This window comes from Nerophis lumbriciformis, linkage group LG16, assembly GCF_033978685.3.
Source record: "Nerophis lumbriciformis linkage group LG16, RoL_Nlum_v2.1, whole genome shotgun sequence".
In the NCBI taxonomy this organism is placed as follows: Eukaryota; Metazoa; Chordata; class Actinopteri; order Syngnathiformes; family Syngnathidae; genus Nerophis; species Nerophis lumbriciformis.
Window position 1 is genome coordinate 37,875,721 of NC_084563.2, and position 24,819 is coordinate 37,900,539.

At 39.7% G+C, this 24,819-nt stretch overlaps 1 protein-coding gene across 1 annotated transcript in view; it reads left to right on the plus strand.

Moving 5' to 3' along the window:
* naa15b (N-alpha-acetyltransferase 15, NatA auxiliary subunit b) overlaps positions 1–24,819 on the plus strand; it is a 66,862-nt gene that overhangs the window by 19,205 nt on the left and 22,838 nt on the right. Inside the window, exons 2-12 of the mRNA XM_061977104.1 lie at positions 11,164–11,248; positions 11,339–11,443; positions 13,101–13,258; positions 13,368–13,502; positions 16,032–16,185; positions 16,462–16,581; positions 19,073–19,168; positions 23,120–23,226; positions 23,728–23,800; positions 24,033–24,202; positions 24,284–24,436. Of these exons, the coding sequence (XP_061833088.1) occupies positions 11,164–11,248; positions 11,339–11,443; positions 13,101–13,258; positions 13,368–13,502; positions 16,032–16,185; positions 16,462–16,581; positions 19,073–19,168; positions 23,120–23,226; positions 23,728–23,800; positions 24,033–24,202; positions 24,284–24,436 (1,356 nt within the window). The remainder of the gene's footprint in view (positions 1–11,163; positions 11,249–11,338; positions 11,444–13,100; positions 13,259–13,367; positions 13,503–16,031; positions 16,186–16,461; positions 16,582–19,072; positions 19,169–23,119; positions 23,227–23,727; positions 23,801–24,032; positions 24,203–24,283; positions 24,437–24,819) is intronic.

Sequence of the window (24,819 nt, forward strand, 5' to 3'; positions counted from 1 at the left end):
CCGAATAGAAAACGCTCTATAGCCCGCAGACTTTTTTTGGGCTCTGGGAATCACTAATAAGCCGGAGTTCTTTGAACGCAAATTTCTTGCCGGGACATATGGTACAATGCAATCGACAAGATAGGACGGAGCTAGACCGTGTAGTATTTTATACGTAAGTAGTAAAACCTTAAAGTCACATCTTAAGTGCACAGGAAGCCAGTGCAGGTGAGCCAGTATAGGCGTAATATGATCAAACTTTCTTGTTCTTGTCAAAAGTCTAGCAGCCGCATTTTGTACCAATTGTAATCTTTTAATGCTAGACATAGGGAGACCCGAAAATAATACGTTACAGTAGTCGAGACGAGACGTAACGAACGCATGAATAATGATCTCAGCGTCGCTAGTGGATAAAATAGAACGAATTTTAGCGATATTGCGGAGATGAAAGAAGGCCGTTTTAGTAACACTCTTAATGTGTGACTCAAAGGAGAGAGTTGGGTCGAAAATAATACCCAGATTCTTTACTGATTCGCCTTGTGTAATTGTTTGGTTGTCAAATGTTAAGGTGGTATTATTAAATAAATGTCGGTGTTTAGCAGGACCGATAATCAGCATTTCCGTTTTCTTGGCGTTGAGTTGCAAGAAGTTAGCGGACATCCATTGTTTAATTTCATTAAGACACGCCTCCAGCTGACTACAATCCGGCGTGTTGGTCAGCTTTAGGGGCATGTAGAGTTGGGTGTCATCAGCATAACAATGAAAGCTAACACCGTATTTGCGTATGATGTCGCCTAGCGGCAGCATGTAAATACTAAAGAGTGCAGGGCCAAGAACCGAACCCTGAGGAACTCCGCACGTTACCTTAACATAGTCCGAGGTCACATTATTATGGGAGACGCATTGCATCCTGTCAGTAAGATAAGAGTTAAACCACGACAAAGCTAAGTCTGACATACCAATACGTGTTTTGATACGCTCTAATAAAATATTATGATCGACGGTATCGAAAGCAGCGCTAAGATCAAGAAGCAGCAACATAGATGACGCATCAGAATCCATCGTTAGCAGTAGATCATTAGTCATTTTTGCGAGGGCTGTCTCCGTAGAGTGATTTTCCCTGAAACCGGATTGAAAAGGTTCACAGAGATTGTTAGACACTAAGTGTTCATTTAGCTGCTGTGCGACAATTCTTTCGAGGATTTTCGAAATAAAGGGAAGGTGGGACACCGGTCGGTAGTTTACCATGAGGTCAGGATCAAGGTTAGGTCTTTTGAGCAGAGGATGAATAACCGCTTTCTTGAATGCTAGGGGAACAGTGCCAGAGGAAAGTGATAAGTTTATAATATTTAGCACTGATTGACCTAATAATACAAAAAGCTCCTTGATAAGTTTCCCAGGAAGTGGGTCAAGTAAACATGTTTGTTTTATCCCACTTACACGCTGTAATAGTTCCTCTAATGTTATTTCATCAAAAAGAGAGAGACTATTTTGTATTGCAGTATCCGTCGTAGATACAGTTGTATCTGTGTTCATAGAACCCAGTTGTAGCTGGGATGCGTTGTCTTTAATCTTCTTTCTAATGAGTTCAATTTTCTTATTAAAGAAATTCATAAAGTCATCTGCCGAGTGGGTGGAGCTATTGGGGGGAGTCCCTTGTTGGGTTAGCGATGCTACTGTACTAAACAAAAATTTAGGGTCGTTTTTGTTGAGGCGGATGAGATTTGAGTAATATTTAGCTTTAGCTAAGGTAAGCATGCGTTTATACAATATTAAACTATCACTCCATGCTTGATGGAAAACCTCAAGCTTGGTCGCGCGCCATTTGCGTTCCAACTTTCTACATGATAATTTATGAGCTCTGGTTTCTTCTGTAAACCATGGGGTGCGCCTTTTAGGGGCCCTTTTTTGTTTTAGCGGTGCTATACTATCAATGGTTTTGCGCAGGGCATTGTCAAAGTTGTTAGTGAGGTTATCAATAGAGCCGACATAATTTGGAAATGGTGCCATTACCGAAGGCAGTAGGTCAGCAAGAGTCATCGTTGTGGCAGCATTAATGTTGCGGCTGCTATAGCAGTTATTATTATTATTAGTTTGTTGACAATGAGTCAGAACTTCGAATTTTATAAGGTAATGATCGGACATTACTTTAGTATACGGGAGTACCATAACTTTGGAGGTGGTGACACCCCTGACCAGCACTAGATCTATCGTATTGCCGTTGCGATGCATAGGTTCATTTATTATTTGTGTAAGACCACAGCTATCAATTATAGTCTGGAGCGCCACGCACTGAGGGTCCGATGGGGTATTCATATGGATATTAAAGTCCCCCATTATGATTATATTGTCTGCGTGCGTCACTAGATCAGCAACGAACTCTGAGAATTCATTAATAAAGTCCGAGTAGGGCCCTGGGGGGCGGTAGATAACAGCCATATCGAGAGGCAGCGGTGCGACAGACCTCATAGTAAGCACCTCAAACGATTTGTATTTATTATTTAGGTTAGGGGTAAGGTTAAAGTTTTCATTGTATATTAGTGCGACCCCCCCACCCCTTTTAAGGGGACGGGCAATATGCGCATTCGTATAGTTAGGAGGAGATGCCTCATTTAGCGCAAAAAAAATCGTCTGGTTTGAGCCAGGTTTCGCTAAGACCAATGACGTTAAGATTGTTGTCTCTAATGACCTCATTAACTAATAACGTTTTGGGAGACAATGATCTTATGTTTAAAAAGCCCATATTATAAGTATTGGGCTGTTTTGACAAGTTTTTGTTTAAATTATCCGTAGTAGTTTAACATGTATAGATTCCTTTCTTTCATGAAGACAAGAAAATAAGTTTGTGTATTACCTGATTCTGATGACTTGCATTGATTGGGATCAGACAGTGGTGATGATAATGTCCACATTTTCAAATGGAGAGAAAAAAATACCACATGAAAGTGGTTGGTTTTTGGCATCTTATTTCTCCAGCTTCCATACTCGTTTTTACACACTTTACAAGAAATATATTGACGGCAAACTCCGTGTCTTGCTAGCTTGTGCACGCCAGCTTTCTGAGACTCTTATTTTGTTTGCGCAGGCAGGATGAAGCAGCGCTTTTGTTATGAAGATAGGAACTGTGCAGTCGGTCTTGAGAGTTTTGACGGCAGGTACGGCGTGAGAGTCTGTTGAAATAAAAAGTGTTTCGCAACTTACTTTTTCTTAATAATCTCACAAGACCATCGAGTGCCGTGAATGTCAAAGTGACGTATTGGTAAAGATTGATGAGCGCTCATTTTTAGGTTTTTTTTTTTTTTTTTTTTTTTTTTTTTTTTAATCCCTGGCTGGCGAGCACTGACACATCCTCCGCGATCGACCGGTGGCTCGCGATCGACGTAATGGGCACCCCTGATAGAGAGATTTGCAGTGTGTATATAAAACATTGACGGAGGGCTTTGAAGTTGTTTTAGAGACATTTGAAGGCTACAACGATGACTCCCATTAGCAGCATCTTGCAAGCATTTTTTCTGATCTTTAAAATCTTTTTTAAAAATGTGTGTGGTCTTGTCTCTCATAATGATTGTGAGGGTTGGCAAAACATTTTTTTTGAAGTGCAGTTGCACTTTAAATAAGTCTAGAGCTGCATCAAACTATTTCTCAAATTTAGAGCGACATCAAACTATTATTTCTCAAATTGACTAATTTATTGATAATTTTTTCAATAAATCTGTGTTGGTTTTTTTAAGTAGGTGTGCAACAAATTTTACGAAGTAATTTCCCACGTGTTATATTTGTATAGGTATTTATTGTAAGCAAATGTAAAAAAAAACATGTCTATGGATGTTGTCATTCATCAAGGTCATAGTAGTCTCAGTATTTTATAGTGGCCAAGTCCCTTTTTTTTTTTCTTTTTTTTTTTTAAGTTCCACAAGGCTCCCAGCAGCCAGCCCTAAGTGCTTTTCTTATTTCGAGACCCTCTTTTGGGGTGCTGTTCACAACTAGTTGAAGGGTATGGCCAGCACACTGCTGCATGCCTCCCTTCCAAGATCCTGAGAGCGGCCACTACATTCAAAGCGTTATCTTGAATAACACCCAGTGCGTTTTTTTGAGAAATACCAAACATTTCTGCCACCTTTTCCACTCAACCAGCAATATTTTCTGCTGAATGTTGCTCGTTAAGTGGCATTGTGGTAAGTGTGTATGAATCAAGGTTCAAACCAATTTGATTAGCAATGTGGCATGTGACTCCAGATATGCCTCTGTGGCAAGACTTGTCCAAACATCTAAAGTGAGTGTAATTTTTGATGCATTTTTAAATTCCACTCTCACTTTCTCAATAGTGGTTTCATATTTTTTCTCTGCGGTGGGAAGTGTGTACCGTATTTTTCGGATTATAAGTCGCAGTTTTTTTCATAGTTTGGCCGTGGGTGCGACATATACTCCGGAGCGACTTATGTGTGAAATTAACACATTACCGTAAAATATCAAATAATATTTTTTATCTAATTCACAGAAGAGACGAAGCAAATGTCAGCAATCGTCACACCCACGTCAGCAATCGTCACACACACATCAACCAATAAGAATTCGGCGGGGAGGGTCATGGCAGAAGTGCATTGTGGGTCATGGGATGCTAACTGCAATATGCTACTGCCGTAGCTATTAAAATGAACCATTTCAACATTGGCGGTAACTTATAAAAACTGAGAAGGGCTGAACAAAAATGGCACCGAAAAGGAAATCATATACTGCAGATTACAAGCTGGACGTAGTGAAATATGCAGCAGAAAACGGCGATTGAGCAGCAGAAAGAAAGGATGCTAGCGGCGCATACCAGGAGCGACAACGAGGAAGACGATTTCATCGGATTTAGCGATCAGGAGTGACAGATTGTTTGGTAAACGTATAGCATGTTCTATATGTTGTAGTTATTTAAATGACTTACCATAATATGTTACGTTAACATACCAGGCACATTCTCAGTTGGTTATTTATGCATCATATAACGTACACTTATTCAGCTTGTTGTTCACTATTCTTTATTTATTTTAAATTGCCTTTCAAATGTCTATTCTTGGTGTTGGGTTTTATCAAATAAATTTCCCCCAAAAATGCGACTTATACTCGAGTGCGATGTATATATGTTTTTTTCCTTCTTTATTATGCATTTTCGGCCGGTGCGACGTATACTCCGGAGTGATTTATAATCCGAAAAATACGGTATTCCTAAATGATATGTTATAATTTCACGAACGCCTTCTCCACCAACAATGGCAAGGAGTCTCATCTCTTGACCATCAGTCAGTATGCTGTGAGGAAGTACAGTTAATAGCTTAGATGTGCAACTTAATTCAGGGTACCCCATCTTGTTTTGAAAAACAAACAAGTATTTAAAATAGCGGTAAATCAGAAGCTTATTTAATATATGCATTAGCTCCATGTCACACAACTGTGCTTGCCATAAATGCATTAAATTGTTATAAAAAGTACTGAAATTAAGTAAACATGCATACTACAATGTATGTAAAAGCATGACAACTGATGAGACTCACAAAACTGACTTAGCATGAAATCCGTGTAAACTACCATACAGTTTGACTTTGAGCCTTGTTTTCTAACATAAGGAAAACTAATTCAAATAATTTCTTGAGTCTAACAAAATCTAACGGTGATAACCAACCCATGTTATTACTTTTTTAAACGCAGCTGGCAGACTGGAAAGTGACAGTAGGAAAAAGCCAACTTGCCGAAATATTAACCGGTACCCGGTTGTGGTAATACAGGCATAGAACATGTAAAAATAAAACAAACACTAACTTTCTTGTGTCTTGAACTTTAAATGCGTGATGTTGGGATTAAGGAGTAAATTACTTATGGAGCCATTTTACGTCCTCCTCCACTGTCCTGCACAATCACCCCACAATGCCGTTCATTGCAGTGGTGCCGCTGGGAAAAGCCATTTCTAGTATGCAAAGTTTACAGAGCACCGTGTTTGCGTTGTAGTCAAAATATTCCCAGACTTTGGATTTACTAGCTTTTTTACCCTTAAAAGCCTTGTTTCCTCCATCTGCATGTTTACTTCCGCACGCGGCCATTTTTGCTCAATGTGCCGACGCAGGGCAATTGACGTCAATGTATTTACGTCATCGATGACGTTGACTAAACTGACAAATTGTTGCAGTCCTGAATAAGTCATTAAAAAGTATAAAAAATTATCGCTATCGATCAACATAAAAAAAACGGCCATATCGCCCAGCCCAAGTTAAAAGTTAATTATTTTCATGTTACTGCTGCTGTTTAAACATGTCCTCTTAAACCAAGGCACTTATTTTCACATGTTCTTTTGTTTTTGTTAGCTGAAGAATTGAGTATAGCTAAAGATTTTTTTTCCAAGAAGATTGGAGAGTATATTTTACTTTTTAAATGATTTTCATAGCCCTTTTTTCTTACTCCAAAACACTTCTTAAATTGGGATCCTATTATGCAAAACATACGCTTCTTACTTGGTGGTACTTGTTTTTGTGTATTTGAGATCCCCATCAGTCCCGAAAATTTAAAATCAAGGCATGGTGGAGATAATTAGTTTTGTCAACGGATATTTCCATTTATAGCACATGTTCTGTGTTTAATACAGCAATACAGAAGGCCTTATGATGGCAATGTGTTTATATGTATGAGTGTACACGTGTACCCTGTTTAGGGATGATGTTCGAAATCGGTTCTCCCGGTTGTTCGATAAGAAAAGAATCGATTCCATGGACTCAAATCCCTTTTTGAGAACCGGTTCCCGTTATCGAGGCCGCTATAGTAAAGAAAAAGAGTTGGTTCTTTATTCGAATCCCTGGGAACGAATCCCTTCCCACGTACAGGAAATGCCCTGTGGAACCTGCAATGTTATGCCCATTTGATTGTAGACTCTTACTGACACCTTGTGGCGATATGAAAATACTACGCGCCATTAGTTTGGGCACTTCCGGGTTGAGACAATTGAGAAGTAGACAAGTTGTGTTAGCTCTTACAAGCCTTGGAAAAGATAAGTCTGTAAGTAAACTGTTTTATGTAGCTCTTACAAGCCTTGGAAAAGATAAGTCTGTAAGTAAACTGTTTTATGTAACTCAATATTAAGGTGGAAAGTGGTTAAGTTTGATACTAAGATGTTTATTGAAAAACAATTTTTGTGCACTGTTTCAATGGAACCTGGGGATAAGTTGATTGGCAACACTAAATTGGCCCTAATGTGTGGATGTGAGTGTGAATGTTGTCTGTATCTGTGTTGGCCCTGCGATGAGGTGGCGACTTGTCCAGGGTGTACCCCGACTTCCGCCCGATTGTAGCTGAGATAGGCTCCAGCGCCCCCCGCAACCCCAAAGGGAATAAGCGGTAGAAAATGGATGGATGGATGGATGTTTCAATGGATGTTTTGAGGACTTAAAATGGATGCCAGTTGTATATTTCCACCATCGAAATAGTTTCAACACTCAGAAGTATTTGTTTGATAATAGTACTGTATATTTGGGTGAAGCTAATATGTAAATATTGTGTATTACATTTCAGTATGTTAATTGAATCACATAGCTTAAACATTTGTCATTGTGTGTATTTCAGTTTAAAAAAATAAAAATAAGAGTCCAGTGCAAGACAAAAGTAAAGGTAGGAAAAGACAAAGCACGATCAACAACAATAAAGAGCCTAAATAGATTAATCTGCTTTGGATTGTTTGTTAGCTGTCTGCCAAGCTGTATAACCTCAACACGTACTGTATAGTGAGGGCAGAACAGGCAATTATTGCCAGGCTTTGCTCTCATGTGAGGGGGGAAGAATTGTTGATTGATGACTGTGGTGTTCTTAGTGTCATAGTGTGTGTGTGTAGTTAGTATGTTCCAATAGCAGCAGAAGTGCACTTTTTGGAGAGCTGTATTATTTTCAGTTTTGTGCCCAAGGGACTGATTTTATTTAACACTATTATTATTTATACACCTATAGTGATCACAGAGACAGGTTGTTTTTGTGTTACTGTATATATTTGTTTTTCTGAAAAATCCCACTTAATATACTTTGGGTAACAGTCAATAAATATATATATATATATATATATATATTTTTTTTTTTTTTTTAGGTGGGGTAACAGTCAATATTATTATTTGTTTTTTGTTTTTTTTCTTATAAAATAAAAGTGAGCTTTTGTTAAACCAAATATTGTTTTTTTTCCCATATACAACAACCTATCTGGATTCGATAAGAGAATCAATAAGGAATCGGTTCGATAAGAGGATTCGATAATGGGCTCGAACTCGATAATTTCTTATCAAACATCATCCCTAACCCTGTTTGAGTGATATTTGAGAAATTTCATATTGCTTTAAAATTTTGTCTGTACTACAAATGCTTTTCAGTTAGTAACACCGGTGCTACTAGTGAAAAAGCTAAGCTTACAGCCCTGATGAGGATATTTCAGTATCTGCAGTTGGTGTCTTAATGCGAACCAGTTGTTTGTCCAAAAATCAGACACCACTCCTCCAATTCATATTTTTTCAAATGTGTATGTGTTAAATTGTTAAAAGGCATCCTTTTTGAGGCCCTTAACATGCAATAAAAGTCCTCAAAGTTTGCTGGCACGTCAGGTTCGGCGAACATTTTTATATTTTTGGGGTCCTGAAAATAAATCCTTAAAAATAGCTATTTAGCGCAACTTATAATTTAATTCTGATATTGAACAAACACGCTCAGTTGCTGAGAACGGTGCAACGACTAAAACCTCTTGCCCCCTGTTTGAAAGCAAGAGAAGAAAAAACAAAACAATTTATCGATGCTGATCAGTTATTTCTCAGTTCGATGCTGATCAGTTATTTCTCAGTTAGATTGGTCAAATTTAGTATTTATCCTTGACCTCAACACAGTCGCGGAATTTTTAGTCCAGAGGGCGGTATACGGTATATACCGTTATCTTAAAATAACGTGCAAAGTGTTTAAGGTTGCCTAAGTGTTTTACGGCTAGATAACCAGTGTTGAGACTACTCAGATTATTTTTGTTGTAAGTAGTAACGTGTTGTTTATTCTTGTAAAGTAATTAGTCTGCTGTTACTATGTCAAAGCCGTTTTTGTTCATTGCGTTAGGTTAAAATCCGCTGGCTGTTTAAAACTACTTTTCAGCCACCATACTACAGTACCTTAGTCTGCACAGGCTATATATAGGAAGAGGCACTTTCAAGCCGAGGTGTCCCTAAACACTTTGACACACTGAGCGAGCAGCAGGTTCTCAAGCAAATTGGTGTATGTTTGAATAAAGCTGTAGTCACTCAGCAATAACCAAATGGAGTCGCTGACCAAAGCATTGCATCACTCAGGAGTAGAGAACTCCACACCGCGCCACCGTATTTAAAACAAAAAAAACCGTTTGATGCGCAGCGCGTCATTGTGCTTCAAGCGTGCTTTAAAACCTCTAAAGGCCTGATTGGCCACATGCGTGGACAGCACCGTTTAGCTCTTATTTTCAAAATTGTGTACACTACTGAATTGGGGTCTTATGCCGACATATGGACACTTATACTGCTATCTGGTGGTGTCAGAAGAATATAACACAATGGAATTTGGAAAAAAAAGTGTAAAAATAAAAATTAGCATGTCACAATGATGTACTTATAGACTAAGTACATCATATAAAAAGATGATTTTTAGTTTTTATTCTAATTAGGGTCCAATAAGCCCAAATAGCAAAGAGAAATAAAAAAATAATGTAAACAAACAGCTTGGGCCTTAAGAGGTTAAAGGGGTGTGGTTTGTCTGTCAGGCGCAGAGAAGCGCAAACAGCCGTACCAAAGGCACATTAAAAGATACAGGTATGGCGGTATTGTCTCAAATATATAGCCTACCGCTTTCTAAAATATACCGATATTAACTATAACACTGCTATACCGCACAGCTCTAATTTGTATTTTATAATTACTTGTATACGTCGGTGCTTCTCGCCAGTGGTTTGGCAAACGGCAAGTGGTTAACACTGTAGTTTATATTTATTGAAAGTACATTAAAGTTCCGTTCAAATTTGAGGTAGTGTAAAATAATGTGTACCAACACATAATAACAAGTTTAATTTCAGGAACAAAGTGTTTCTATCCATCCATCCATCCATCCATTTTCTACCGCTTATTCCCTTTGGGGTCGCGGGGGGGCGCTGGAGCCTATCTCAGCTACAATCGGGCGGAAGGCGGGGTACACCCTGGACAAGTCGCCACCTATCCTTTCTATCCACAAACTCAAAATTATTTGAACAAAAAGTGTCTGCAGTTTTTAGTACATGTTAATAAATAAGGGTAGTAATCAGAGCGCAAACAGACAGTCTAATTAAAAATTATTTGGATTTAAAAATATCTAGGTTTTTTTCAAACTAAATTAGTAGGTGAGTTTATTCTCCCAGTCGGGACCAGTAGCCTGTAGTAGTTCAGTCACACAAACAAATTCACAGACATACACAGGATCACGGTTAGTAAAGACTGATTGTTCCATTATATCGAACATCGATGCATTCCTACTATTTACTACTACGGTATCTTCTAACAGAACATTTCCGCCATGTTTGATCAAAGTAATATATGCTAAAAGTTGATCATCGTAAACGAACTGAAGTTAATCACAATCATCTATCACAATGATGTAATCGCCCAGCCCTAGCTTCAACTTCTGTGTGTTTATGCAAAGACTAGGACAGTGGATGGCTGACAGGAGGTTTATTTTGTTCCGCTATGGATATAGCAAAATGTTGTCATATTAGTAGTAAGATAGATCACCGTCTGGGTTCAGATTTTTTTTTACAATTGTTAGGTAGGGCCTGTCGAAGATCTTTGCACACTGAATGGAGTGTGAAGTGAATTATATTTATATATAGCGCTTTTCTCTCAAGACTCAAAGCGCTTTACATAGTGAAACCCATTATCTTACATTTAAACCAGTGTGAGTGGCACTCGGAACAGGTGGGTAAAGTGTCTTGCCCAACGACACAATGGCAGTGACTAGGATGGCGCAAGCGGGGGTCGAACCTGGAACCCTCAAGTTGCTGGTACGGCCAATCTACCAACCGAGCCACGCCGCCCCTGAGTGCTTTTCTAGTTCATCCGGCCTTCCTTTTTAATTTGTTCTCTGAAGTTGTAAAGAGTTCTCTGTGTACTTTTGACCTCAAGGTTTATTTTCTCCTTTCTTTAACAGCGATGTTACGAGCACAAGCAGTACAGAAATGGACTCAAGTTCTGCAAACAAATACTTTCCAACCCCAAGTTTGCAGAGCATGGAGGTAAATATTCAAATTGGGGATGTACTGTATGTGTGTAATGATGACATGCGGGAAAGTCATTGTTTTTGACCATACTGTTGTTCTTTCCAGAAACCCTGGCGATGAAGGGTCTCACTCTGAACTGTCTGGGGAAGAAGGAGGAGGCCTATGACCTTGTCAGAAGAGGCCTGCGCAATGACCTTAAGAGTCATGTCTGTATCCTTGAATACGTTTTAAAGAGGTCATATTATGATTTAAAACACTTCCTTGTGGTCTACATAACATGTAATGGTGATTCTTAGATCAACATTTTTGCACAGATTATCTGTTTTACAGACCATCAAACCGCTTTCTGACCGTTTCTTCAGGATGCGCCATTTTGTATAACAAACGTGTTTTTGGCATCAACTTTGTTTAATTAAGAAGAAACATAAATGTAAAAATAACAGAGGTCGTAAGAGGACCACAGCCTCAATGGGGTGCCATGTCCCGGGGGTCCTCAAGGAAAAAACATTGTTTTGAAAATAACTAATGTATATTGTAATGTAAAAATAAAATAAAAAATTTAATAAAATGATTATTTTTAGGATAGGCTAGCATAGGATATACTTATTTATCCCACAATGGGGAAATTACGTTGTTGCAGTATAGGTTTTTACATACAGGAGCTGGTTTTGAATTTTGACAATAAACAATCTTGAATCTTTACAATGAGACGCTACCATGATAGGCAGTGTTAGCTACCTGCAGTATTAAGAGCAGAGGACGAGATTAATTTTTGGCTTGAAGGGGATGGAAAACGCATCATTCATTCAAAGTTATTACATTTTGTGTATGCTAATGTTTCTGGTAGTATTTCCTCTCTTTGATGAAATATCTACTTAACAAGTATTGCAATTTGCCCTGTTGTGATCCTGTCTCTTGAATAACTCTCCAGCGTTTGTGGGAGCCAGGTTCTCAACAAGTTCCTGGACCAGGCTGGTTACATTTGTATGTATAATGTCTTACATTATAGTGAAAATGGAAGTTCTTTAGCAGGAAGATGTGTGTTGGCATCTTTAGTTTTTTGTGTGGAGTTTGCAGGTTCTGTCTGTTTTCTGGCATTTTTCCAAAGTCTAAAAACATGTATGTTTGGGTTTAAATGCTTCTGTCTCTGTCTGCCTTTTATTGGGATGTAGACCTCTGCCACCCCAAGCCCGTTGGGATAAACTACAGCTTCTCCATGACTGTGAACAGGAGAAGAGCTGTTAGACGATCAATAGTACTTCTAGTCAAAACGGAACCATACTTATAAATACTGTAACTAGAGACAAAATATCTGCTTCGGTTTGTGATTTTTGACATGAGCTGTTTTTTGCTCTAGTCTTCAAGCCACAAAACATTGTGTTACTGGACACGCTGTAAGAGCGCGCTTGTCTCTGTGGAGTACAGTCAGTACATCTTCTTTTTAGCTCTTTCCCTTCTGACTCCTAATCCATATCAGACAGAACCATGCTTCAACACAAAACTGGCATTAAGTGACTGTGCCTATGGGTTTAATATACTGTTATAATTAATACTGGTATCATATGTATATTTATTGTATCTGATGATGTAGTTCTGTTGTAGTTAAGTTTTTATAAAAAAGTCGATACCGATAACGTCAAAATACCAAATATGGGCAACGATAATCGGTCAATCTCTACAGTAAATTACCATCACTAGACTCATAATATTTCTAATTATGCCAGGTATTATTACTGGTCTCTTTTAATGCAACCTTATTAGTGGATTGTGAGCATAACTTACTTTGCTCGACTTGATCAATTTCCATACTATTTGCCTAATGGAATGGAGTGAATCGTTGTGTTTCTTAAGTCCCCGTACCTCTCAGGCTGGCACGTATACGGTTTACTGCAGCGCTCAGATAAGAAGTATGACGAGGCCATCAAGTGTTACCGAAATGCGCTGAAGTGGGACAAGGACAACCTGCAGATCCTACGAGACTTGTCTCTGCTGCAGATCCAGATGAGAGACCTGGAAGGCTACCGGGTGAGCACAAACATAAGGAACATAAATCTAATTGCTCTCCAATATTAATTTTTTAGTGAAAAGTCAAAATGTAATTGGAGCTGTGCTATATAATTTCATGTTCTTGTAGGAGACAAGGTACCAGCTGTTGCAGCTGCGTCCCGCTCAGCGAGCTTCTTGGATCGGCTATGCCATTGCCTATCACCTCTTGGAAGACTATGAAATGGCAGCAAAGATCATTGAAGAGTTCAGGAAAACACAACAGGTTGGACATTAATATATTTACAAAGTATGACTACCAGCATGCCATTTGCATTAATAGCAGAATATGTTAATGTATGTTTTTATTCTAATGTGAGAATTTGTTGAGTACCCTGATCTTTCACATTATGTATGTATTGTATCAAGAAAGCAACTACCGTATTTTTCGGACTATAAGTCGACGTTTTTTTCATAGTTTGGCCGTGGGTGCGACGTATACTCCGGAGCGACTTATGTGTGAAATTATTAACACATTATCGTAAAATATCCATCCATCCATCCATCCATCTTCTTCCGCTTATCCAAGGTCGGGTCGCGGGGGCAGCAGCCTAAGCAGGGAAGCCCAGACTTCCCTCTCCCCAGCCACTTCGTCCAGCTCTTCCTGTGGGACCCCGAGGCGTTCCCAGGCCAGCCGGGAGACATAGTCTTCCCAACGTGTCCTGGGTCTTCCCCGCGGCCTCCTACCGGTCGGACGTGCCCTAAACACCTCCCTAGGGAGGCGTTCGGGTGGCATCCTGACCAGATGCCCGAACCACCTCATTTGGCTCCTCTCGATGTGGAGGAGCAGCGGCTTTACTTTGAGCTCCTCCCGGATGGCAGAGCTTCTCACCCTATCTCTAAGGGAGAGCCCTGCCACCGGGCGGAGGAAACTCATTTCGGCCGCTTGTACCCGTGATCTTGTCCTTTCGGTCATAACCCAAAGCTCATGACCATAGGTGAGGATGGGAACGTAGATCGACCGGTAAATTGAGAGCTTTGCCTTCCGGCTCAGCTCCTTCTTCACCACAGCGGATCGATACAGCGTCCACATTACTGAAGACGCCACACCGATCCGCCTGTCGATCTCACGATCCACTCTTCCCTCACTCGTGAACAAGACTCCGAGGTACTTGAACTCCTCCACTTGGGGCAAGATCTCCTCCCCAACCCGGAGATGGCACTCCGGGTTGGGAGATGGCACTCCCAACTCGGATATCTATATGATATTTTATTATCCCGTAAAATATCATATAATATTATTTATCTCATTCGTGTGAGCGACGAAGCAAGTGGCAGCCATCGTCACACACACGTCAGCAATCGTCACTCACACTTCAACCAATAAGAATTCGGCGGGGCAGAGGGGTTATTGCATCTGCCTCACAATACGAAGGTCCTGAGTAGTCTTGGGTTCAATCCCAGGCTCGGGATCTTTCTGTGTGGAGTTTGCATGTTCTCCCCGTGACTGCGTGGGTTCCCTCCGGGTACTCCGGCTTCCTCCCACTTCCAAAGACATGCACCTGGGGATAAGTTGATTGGCAACACTAAAATTGGCCCTAGTGTGTGGATGTGAGTGTGAATGTTGTCTGTCTATCTGTGTTGGCCCTGCGATGAGGTGGCGACTTGTCCAGGGTGTACCCCGCCTTCCGCCCGATTGTAGCTGAGATAGGCTCCAGCGCCCCCCGCGACCCCAAAGGGAATAAGCGGTAGAAAATGGATGGATGGATGGCAGAAGTGCATTGTGGGTGTTGGAATGCTAACTGCTATATGCTGTACGCTACTGCCGGAGCTACTAAAATGGATCACATCAACATTGGCGGTAACTTATAAAAACTGAGAACGACTGAACTAAAATGGCACCGAAAAGGAAATCATATACTGCAGATTACAAGCTGGACGTAGTGAAATATGCACCAGAAAACGGCAATCGAGCAGCAGAAAGAATGGACGCTAGCGGCGCATACCAGGAGCGACACCGAGGCAGATTTCATCGGATTTAGCGATCAGGAGTGACAGATTGTTTGGTAAACGTATAGCATGTTCTATATGTTATAGTTATTTGAATGACTCTTGCCATGATGTGTTGCGTTAACATACTAGGCACGTTCTCAGTTGGTTATTTGTGCATCATATGGCGTACACTTATTCAGCCTGTTGTTCACTATTCTTTATTTATTTTAAATTGCCTTTCAAATGTCTATTCTTGGTGTTGGGTTTTATCAAATAAATTTCCCCCAAAAATTCGACTTATACTCAAGTTCGGCGTATATGTTTTTTTTCTTCTTTATTGTGCATTTTCGGCCGGTGCGACGTATACTCCGGAGCGACTTATAGTCCGAAAAATACGGTAATATGCTGCATGTGTTTTCCCTAATGTATCATTGGGGCAGCAACATATAGAGATTGCCCCATTGGATACAATTTGATTGTCTGTAACTGTGTTTCTATTTTCATCTGAGTTGTTTCAGTGTGCATATTGTACTTGAAGCTTTGCATGTTTGTTTTTGTTTCTGGGCTGTGCGTTTATTGGCTTTATTAAGTTCCATGCCAATTCTTCATATTTAGGTAAAATATTCCGGGTAATATTTTATTTAAATTAATTGCCCTTTCCTTGCGTTTCCTACAAACTGTACAACTACTAATTTCACCACCTAAAAGTATACTAAGAGTTATGCGGTTTCTTGGAACTTTTGCCCTCAGAGGTCACTTTGGCTTGTGGAAAATAATCACCACTATCTCTTGCTGTTTTCTGTATCAAATGACGTGCATCCAGACATCTCCTGACAAGGTGGACTACGAGTACAGTGAGTTGCTGCTTTACCAGAACCAGGTGCTGAGAGAGGCAGGTCTTTACAAGGAGGCCCTGGAGCATCTTTCCAACTATGAAAAGCAAATCTGTGACAAACTGGCAGTCGAGGAGACACGAGGTGTGTTAAGTCTCAGTGTGTCTCACTGACACTGTAACTTTTTTCCACATTGAACTATGAAACCAATGAAAGTTGAAATTTTTTGGCATAGTGCAAGCAGGTAACTTTTCTGTATGGTTTGGTACAGGCTATATTATTTAATGGTTAAAGGTGTGTGGTTATGGAAAGTTTTGCATTATCATGCCGCATAGTACGGTACATATAATGTAATCTACAAATGCATCACTGAAAATCAGTTCAACTCTGTGTTCACTTGATAATGTCTTATTTATTTAGGAGAGTTGCTGTTGAAGTTGGAGCGCCTGAATGAGGCAACGGATGTCTACCATCGCCTGCAAGAGAGGAACCCAGAAAACTGGTCCTACTACCACGGCATGGAGAATGCCCTCAAGCCAAGTAAAATATGTTGTCCTTCGTATGTAAAACACACATATTGTGGTTCTAAAAGAATATTATCTTATCCAGTAGATGTATCTATTCACAGGTTCCAAGTCCCGTAGGGTAAATGGCAAAAACATATGAATAATCGATTAAAAAAAGAAATCCCATTTTTTTCATAGTCTTAATGCTATAAAATGCATTTCATAGTTCTAGACACATTTAAAATTCAGTTACACACATTCAAAAACAAAGACAAACAGTACAGTGATCCCCACAAAATGCCACTCTATTTGTGGTGTTGGGGGTTTGGCCATGGGTGTGGTGAGTGGTGTGACCAGGGGGCCATATCAAAGATGACATGATCATATCAAAGATGACATGATCATATAATTGACTGTGGCTTGTGTAGTTGTTTAAACAGGCTCAAACTGTATTTTGTTTTTGTTTTTGCGTAGTATATGTGTTATCACTGGGCTTAAAATCCCAACAGAAACATTTTCAATTTCCTAAATCAATTTGATTTTGATTTATAAGGTTCAAAATCAAAAATCACGGCTTGATTTGATATGCACTTAAATAATAATGTCTTAACTCGGTTATGAAATTAAAAACAAATATCTTCACCTTAAACAACTTGGGTAAACTTTCTCAAAAGTCTTAAAATTATGACATAACTGAATTATAAATGATAAATGGGTTGTACTTGTATAGCGCTTTTCTACCTTCAAGGTACTCAAAGCGCTTTGACAGTATTTCCACATTCACACATTCACACACTGATGGCGGAAGCTGCCATGCAAGGCGCTAACCAGCAGCCATCAGGAGCAAGGGGTGAAGTGTCTTGCCCAAAGACACAACGGACGTGACTAGGATGAATTGCAAGAGATAGTTTATTTTATTAAAATAATTAGAACATTTAATCACTGCAAATGGCATTAAGGTATTGTTTCTTCAAGTGTGAAATAATGCCAAATTTGTAAATTATTTTCCTAGAGGCCCTTGTTGGTACAGTCAGACAGGATGTAACACACAGCGATTTTATTGTAAATGCGGGAAGTATGCTCTTGGTTTTTCTGGCACATTTGACACTGCTTTGTTTAGGGAGGTTTGTAAACAAAAGTAGCTTCCTAAGTACGGCTGCCGTCCTTTCTTAATAGTGAGATTGCATCACATCAGCAATTATCTTATAAGATTTGCTGAGATAGGCTCCAGCACCGCCTGCGACCCCGAGAGGGACAAGCGGTAGAAAATGGATGAATGGATGGATTTTCAGTTATATATATACAGCATAATGAATAACAACAGTTTCAGTCAGAGATTCATGATGCATGATCATGAGTATGGTTCACTTTGAGCATCTGAAGAAGCAGCTTGAAGCTGGCAAGAGCATTGTAAATCGTTGCCAACAGAAGTTGCTATGGCCTTGTTTACTCTATCTTTATGGCCTCAATCCCTCACTTGTTGTTGTTGTTCACACGCAAGACGGCGATGTGGGGGTAATTGATATCAGACCTTGTGAATTGATATTGCAAAATTTTAAGTGTTTTTGTTTACGCAGCCCTAGTAAAAATTAATTGTGTGACTTGTAATGTACCCTCTCGATTGTTATTGGGATGAACCACCAGATGGCACTAGACAATTCTTGGGTTTGCAACCAGCCCCCCTCTAGAGGCCCGTTTTATAATCCATCCATTTTCTACCGCTTGTCCGTTTTGGAGTCGCGGGGGTGAAGGAGCCAATCTCAGCTGCATAAAATTTATAATTCAAAAACTCACAATAACATGAATTATTATTATAGTTGTTGTATTGCATACTATAGTAACAAATATCTCATTAAAAAAACTGTTTTTGTTCACCTGAAAAACAAAAGCTGAATATATGTAACACCATGCATCGTCCAGAGGAAAAGCCAGGTCTGTGTTGGATTTTCAAAGCTATGATGTGCATCTTGGTGTAAGTTGGCCACTTGGTGGTACTGTTAGCTCACCTTTCCTCATATTTTCTTTCTCTATAACCAAACTACTGCTCATATTTTGATCGATGATAGATTGAGGTTTTTTAATATAGAATGGTGAAAGGTGGTGTCATGTTTCATTGCCTGTTTACTCTTGCTTTTATAGTGGCTCCCCTCTTTTGCAGTAAGTGCTTACAAATGAGAAATAACGTAATGGCAAAATAATGATGAATGCTGTGATCACAAATTTGGTTTTACTTGACCGATTTTCACTATTCGAAGACTGTTTTGAGACATTTTACCTGAGTTGAAAGTCGAAATCATCATGCTAGGCCACCTATTATGCTGAACATGCATTTCTCGCTCCTAAAATTAGGTTACCCTAAGAAAAGGTAATTATTTACAATTTAAAGCAGAGAAAATAAATCTGCTAATATATGCACACAGCAAATGCCAACCACAAATAGGTGGGGATCTACTGTGTACGAAATATAGTAAAAGTAGTCTTTCCTGCTTGTTGAAGTAGCTTTCCTGTGTTTTCCTTTTCCTTAGGTAGTGTGGAGGAACGATTTAGGGTCTATGAGGATGCCTGGGAGAAGTTTCCTAAAGGACTGGTTCCTCGCCGACTGCCCCTCAACTTTCTTACTGGTAGGACCAACATTGCAACTTCTAGTGAAAAAGAACAAGCAGATCATTTTAGTTTATTTAGTCATCGTTGATCAGGAATGTACGGTAACGATAATGTAGATACCGCGGTATTGCGGTTTCAAAATCCTCACAATAATTCCGTGACTTGTGACTATTTATCGAAAACTTCGTGAGCATAGTTTTTTACTGGCACTTTTGCGTTTGCCGGTCTGAAAATAAACAACATATCCTCTGTGCAGCACGGGACCAACAAAGTGGGGTTGTGTAACGCCGTAAAGGGGAGAATATGAGGAAGCGTGCGAGAGAAGTGTGTTCGTAGTAGAGAAGAGGATCTGTATTTTTCAGACATTTCCTGAAAATGTAATCAAAATCAGTCCATAACTTTTTAAAGTTATGTTGCTAACAAATAGACAAACAAACCCTGCCGAAAATATAACCTCTTTGGCAGCAAAGTTTGCATACTGCAAAGCAAAGCGTGCCATCTTTGTCTCGAGCGTTTTTTATTCAGCACACCATGCTTGTAATTACAACTACATACACTCGAGCTAGCTGTCAAACAAAACATTAAATGTGGGCTAATAATTTACAGATACTGCATTATGATTGTTCATGTTTTTCAATCAGTGCAGATTGGTGCCCTATCGCATTGTGTTGTGCATTACAAACTCATAAGCGATTCAGCTGCTCATGTAAAAGCTAGCTTACGGCTAATGCCGTCGCATGCCGTTTCAAGACGATGTGTTACTACACTAGGTAAACAGTTTCTCAGTGTTTGCTCTTACAAAACAATGTTGCTAAAGCTTGGATATTACACAATTTACGGAACGTAAATTAAGTATTGTTGGCAGTTTTGGATGCATTTTCAAAGTGATTTAGAAGCAGAATGGATTGCTCCCATTAGCTGCATTGCCAGTCACCAAGAACAAGCCAATTTTTACAAATTAGAATACAACAATAAAAACAACTTTTTGTCTTGTCTCTCAACTTCTTGTCTCTCTGATCGATAGGAAAAATTCCCCCCAAAAAGTGCAGTTCCACTTTAAGTTATGGTGCTAACAAACAAGGGGGGAAAACCTGCCAAAAAATAACCTCATTGGCTGCAGTAATAAAGTCTGCGTCCTGCAAAGCGAAGTCCGCTACCTTTGTATTAAGCATTTCCAAGCCAACACCGCTGGGCGGAAAAACGGCAGCTTGGAGCTGTAATACTTTGTATTACTGTAAGAATAATATGAGAAACTACTCAACATCAATCTCTGAGGTATTTACAATATTAAAAGTTACGTTGTCAATTGAGAAACCGCATTTTCCGAACTGATATAAAAAAAGATCCACTGCAGAAGACATACGTTTTTTTATATATACCGTATTTTCCGCACCATAAGGCGCCCTGGGTTAAAAGCCGCGCCTTCAATGAACGGCATATTTCAAAACTTTGTCCACCTATAAGCCGCCCGGTGTTGTAAGCCGCATCTAACTGCGCTAAAGGAATGTCAAAAAAACAGTCAGATAGGTCAGTCAAACTTTAATAATATATTAAAAACCAGCGTTCTAACAACTCTGTTCACTCCCAAAATGTACGCAAATGTGCAATCACAAACATACGTATATCAACATGGACAGAGCTGCGTGAAAAAAGCCACCCGGCCTCTTCGCGTAAACTTAAACTTACCTTAACCACTCGCTCATCTTTTCTTCATCCATCCCTTCGAGTTAGCTTTTATGATGACGCCGGCTGGAAAGGTCTCTTTTGGCAAGGTCTTCCTTTTGAATATCACCATGGGTGGAAGTTTCTGGCCATTAGCATGGCAAGCTAGAACCACAGTGAAGGATGACTTCTCATTCCCTGTGGTGCGAATATTCACCGTACGTGCTCCCGTTATATCCACAGTGCGGTTCACAGGAATATCAGTTGCTGTGAAATAGTAATCCGTGTGCGGATGGAGAGATTGCGTCTTTTCATGAACCGGATCCCTGACGCTTAGTAGGAGCCATTTTGTGGTCTTTACAGATGTAAACACACAAAGGAAATGAAACGTACGGTATATCCGCGCGCTTTTTCTTCTTCTACGCGGGCGGGTGGTTGCTTACAGTAGAAGAAGAAGCGCTTCCTGTTCTATGGGGGCGGGTGCTTACCTTGGCGGTTGCTTGCGTAGAAGAAGAAGCGCTTCCTGTTCTACCGGGAAAAAAGATGGCGGCTGTTTACCGAAGTTGCGAGATCGAAACTTTATGAAAATGAATCGTAATATTAATCCATATATAAAGCGCACCGGGTTAAAAGCCGCACTGTCAGCTTTTGAGTAAATTTGTGGTTTTTAGGTGCGGCTAGTAGTGCGGAAAATACGGTACAGGCGTCATCAAAAGTTTACATACACTTGTAAAGAACGTAATGTCATGGCTGTCTTGAGTTTCCAATAATTTCTACAACTCCTATTTTTCTGTGATAGAGTGATTGGAGCACATATCTGTTGGTCAAAAAAAAACATTCATGAAGTTTGATTCTTTTATGAATTTTTTATGGGTCTACTGAAAATGTGACCAAATCTGCTGGGTCAAAAGTATGCATACAGCAATGTTAATATTTGGTTACATGTCCCTTGGCAAGTTTCACTGCAATAAGGTGCTTTTGGTAGCCATCCACAAGCTTCTGGTTGAATTTTTGACCACTCGTTTTGACAAAATTAGTGCATTTCAGCTAAATTTGTTGGTTTTCTGACATGGACTTGTTTCTTCAGCATTGTCCACATGTTTAAGTCAGGACTTTGGGAAGGCCATTCTAAAACCTTCATTCTAGCTTGATTTAGCCATTCCTTTACCACATTTGACGTGTGTTTGGGGTCATTGTCCTGTTGGAACACCCAACTGCGCCCGAGACCCAACCTCCGGGCTGATGATTTTAGATTGTCCTGAAGAATTTGGAGGTAATCCTCCTTTTTCATTGTCCCATTTACTCTCTGTAAAGCATCAGTTCCATTGGCAGCAAAACAGGCCCAGAGCATAATACTACCACCACCATGCTTGACGGTAGGATTGGTGCTCCTGGGATTAAAGCCTCACCTTTTCTCCTCCAAACATATTGCTGTTTACCTTGCTCCATTTTAGTTTCATCTGACATCACATGGACAAAGATAAGACCTTCTGGAGGAAAGTTCTGTGGTCAGATGAAACAAAAATTTAGCTGATAGGCCATAATACCCAGCAATATGTTTGGAGGAGAAAAGGTGAGTAATGGGTAAATCAGGCTAGAATTAAGGTTTTAGAATGGCCTTCCCAAAGTCCTGACTTAAACGTGTGGACAATGCTGAAGAAACAAGTCAATGTCAGAAAACCAACAAATTAGTTGAACTGCACCTATTTTGTCAAGAGGAGTGGTCAAAAATTCAACCAGAAGCTTGTTTATGGCTAAGGGACATGTAACCAAATATTAACATTGCTGTATGTATACTTTTGACCCAGCAGATTTGGTCACATTTTCAGTAGACCCATAATAAATTCATAACAGAACCAAACTTCATGAATGTTTTTTGTGACAAACAAGTATGTGCTCCAATCACTCTATCACAAAAAAATAAGAGTTGCAGAAATTATTGGAAACTCAAGACAGCCATGACATTGTTCTTTACAAGTGGATATTCCAGCAAAATGCGTTGCCCTTAAAAATACATGTTTGTGTAAGACATTTGATTAGAACATTTTGGTATTATGTTTGTGTTCAATTAAGTGTGTTTATCTTAAACATTCAGGCAGCCACTTTATTTTACACACTATGGCATTTTTACAAAGTCTGTTTTTTTTGGACAATAACATAATATTGTACCATGGCCTTGATACCGTGACAGTATCGTACCGTAAGATTTTGATATCGTTACATTTCTATTGTTAATAATTGTTAGAACACATTCACTATCTGCTTTTTTTTCATATTCCTCATCTCACTTTGTCTTCATCTATTAGGTGAGAAATTCCGAGATTGTCTGGACCGGTACCTGAGAATGAACTTCAGTAAAGGATGTCCGCCTGTCTTCACCACATTAAAGTCTCTCTACAACGACAAAGAAAAGGTGACTGCAGAGACCAATGTCTAAACCACACAAATGCAGACCTGCCAACTTGTACAAGAGGTCATCAGGTTACCAACAAGTTCCGCCCCTAAACAATTATGTAAATCACATTTAAGTACAAGTCAGACAGTGGAATACTTTGCAGCTGTCCAAATGTGCATTTTACTGCATATTGCCAGTATGGGATTCAGTTCCTGACACCTGGATTATGGTCCTGTGTCAAGGCAGCAACATACTGGCTCATTCCTCTCTATTGCGTGACGTGCGCTTGCAGAAAAATGTACCTCGCATTACAGCGACGCCTACCGGAGAGGCTGTGATTGGTCGGCGTGTAGAACGTGGCGGCAGGACAGTGGAATATAATTTTAAAAATATATACCATTTTCTTCAAGACTGGCAGTTCTGCAAATGTCAATTTGTACAGAACACATATTACTCCAATTATATCAAAGTGACTCATTTGACAACATTTACTCTCATTGTGCAACTTTCCCTTTACAGGTGTCAATTATAGAAGAGTTGGTGGTTGGGTTTGAGACCTCGTTAAAAAGCTCCAGACTGTTCAGCCAAAATGGTAAGAACTACCAGTGATGGGAATGATCATCCATACTACCAGTGATGGTAATGATCATCCATGGCCAGTCAGCAACATTACCCACAGTCATATGTAATTCATATGCAAGTTATTTGATGGATAAACCTAATACGCAAAGTACAAGTATTGTAATGGTCAAATTGCATTTGTTCTTGCAGTCGGATGTATATGAATGCCAAGTTGAACGGACTGTTGATTTGAACTGTTGCAGATGAGGGTAAAGAGGAGCCACCTACCACATTGCTGTGGGTGCAGTACTTCCTGGCTCAGCATTACGACATGGTTGGCCAACAGACACTGGCTCTTGACTACATCAATGCAGCCATTGATAGTACGCCAACCCTCATTGAACTTTTCCTTATCAAAGCCAAGATTTACAAGGTAGCCTGTGCTGCTTAATTGCACATTTTCCAACCTTTATTTGAAAATAGTTCAGGTACTGAGCTTTTTATCATCCTGCAGCATGCTGGTAACATCCGAGAGGCTGCTCAGTGGATGGATGAGGCCCAAGCTCTGGATACTGCTGATAGGTTCATCAACTCAAAGTGTGCCAAGTACATGCTGAAGGCCGGCATGGTCAAAGAGGCGGAGGAAATGTGCTCCAAGTTCACAAGGGTGAGAAACTGAGAGTGTACACAAAAATACATTCTAAAATTTGCTTAAAAAAATTTGAGCTTAATGATGGCTCTATAAAAACTTCAATTTAAAACAGCAAAATAGTTTCTTCATTATTTTCCAGAAATCTGGCATACAGGGTTTGGGTCTGAGCTAAAGAAACAAAAAATAGAGAAAACAGTGGACATTTTTATCACAACAGTCTTTTTTTTTTTGGTTCAATGAATGTGAGTATCGTTTGTATTTTAACAGATACTACTACCAAATTGTTACTTATAATACAGTGCCCAAACCACTACTTAAAAAACGGAAAATATACAAAGGCCTTGTTCACTCTGCAGGTCAATTCTGCTTTGTTTGCCCTTATGCGACCTGTATCAGAT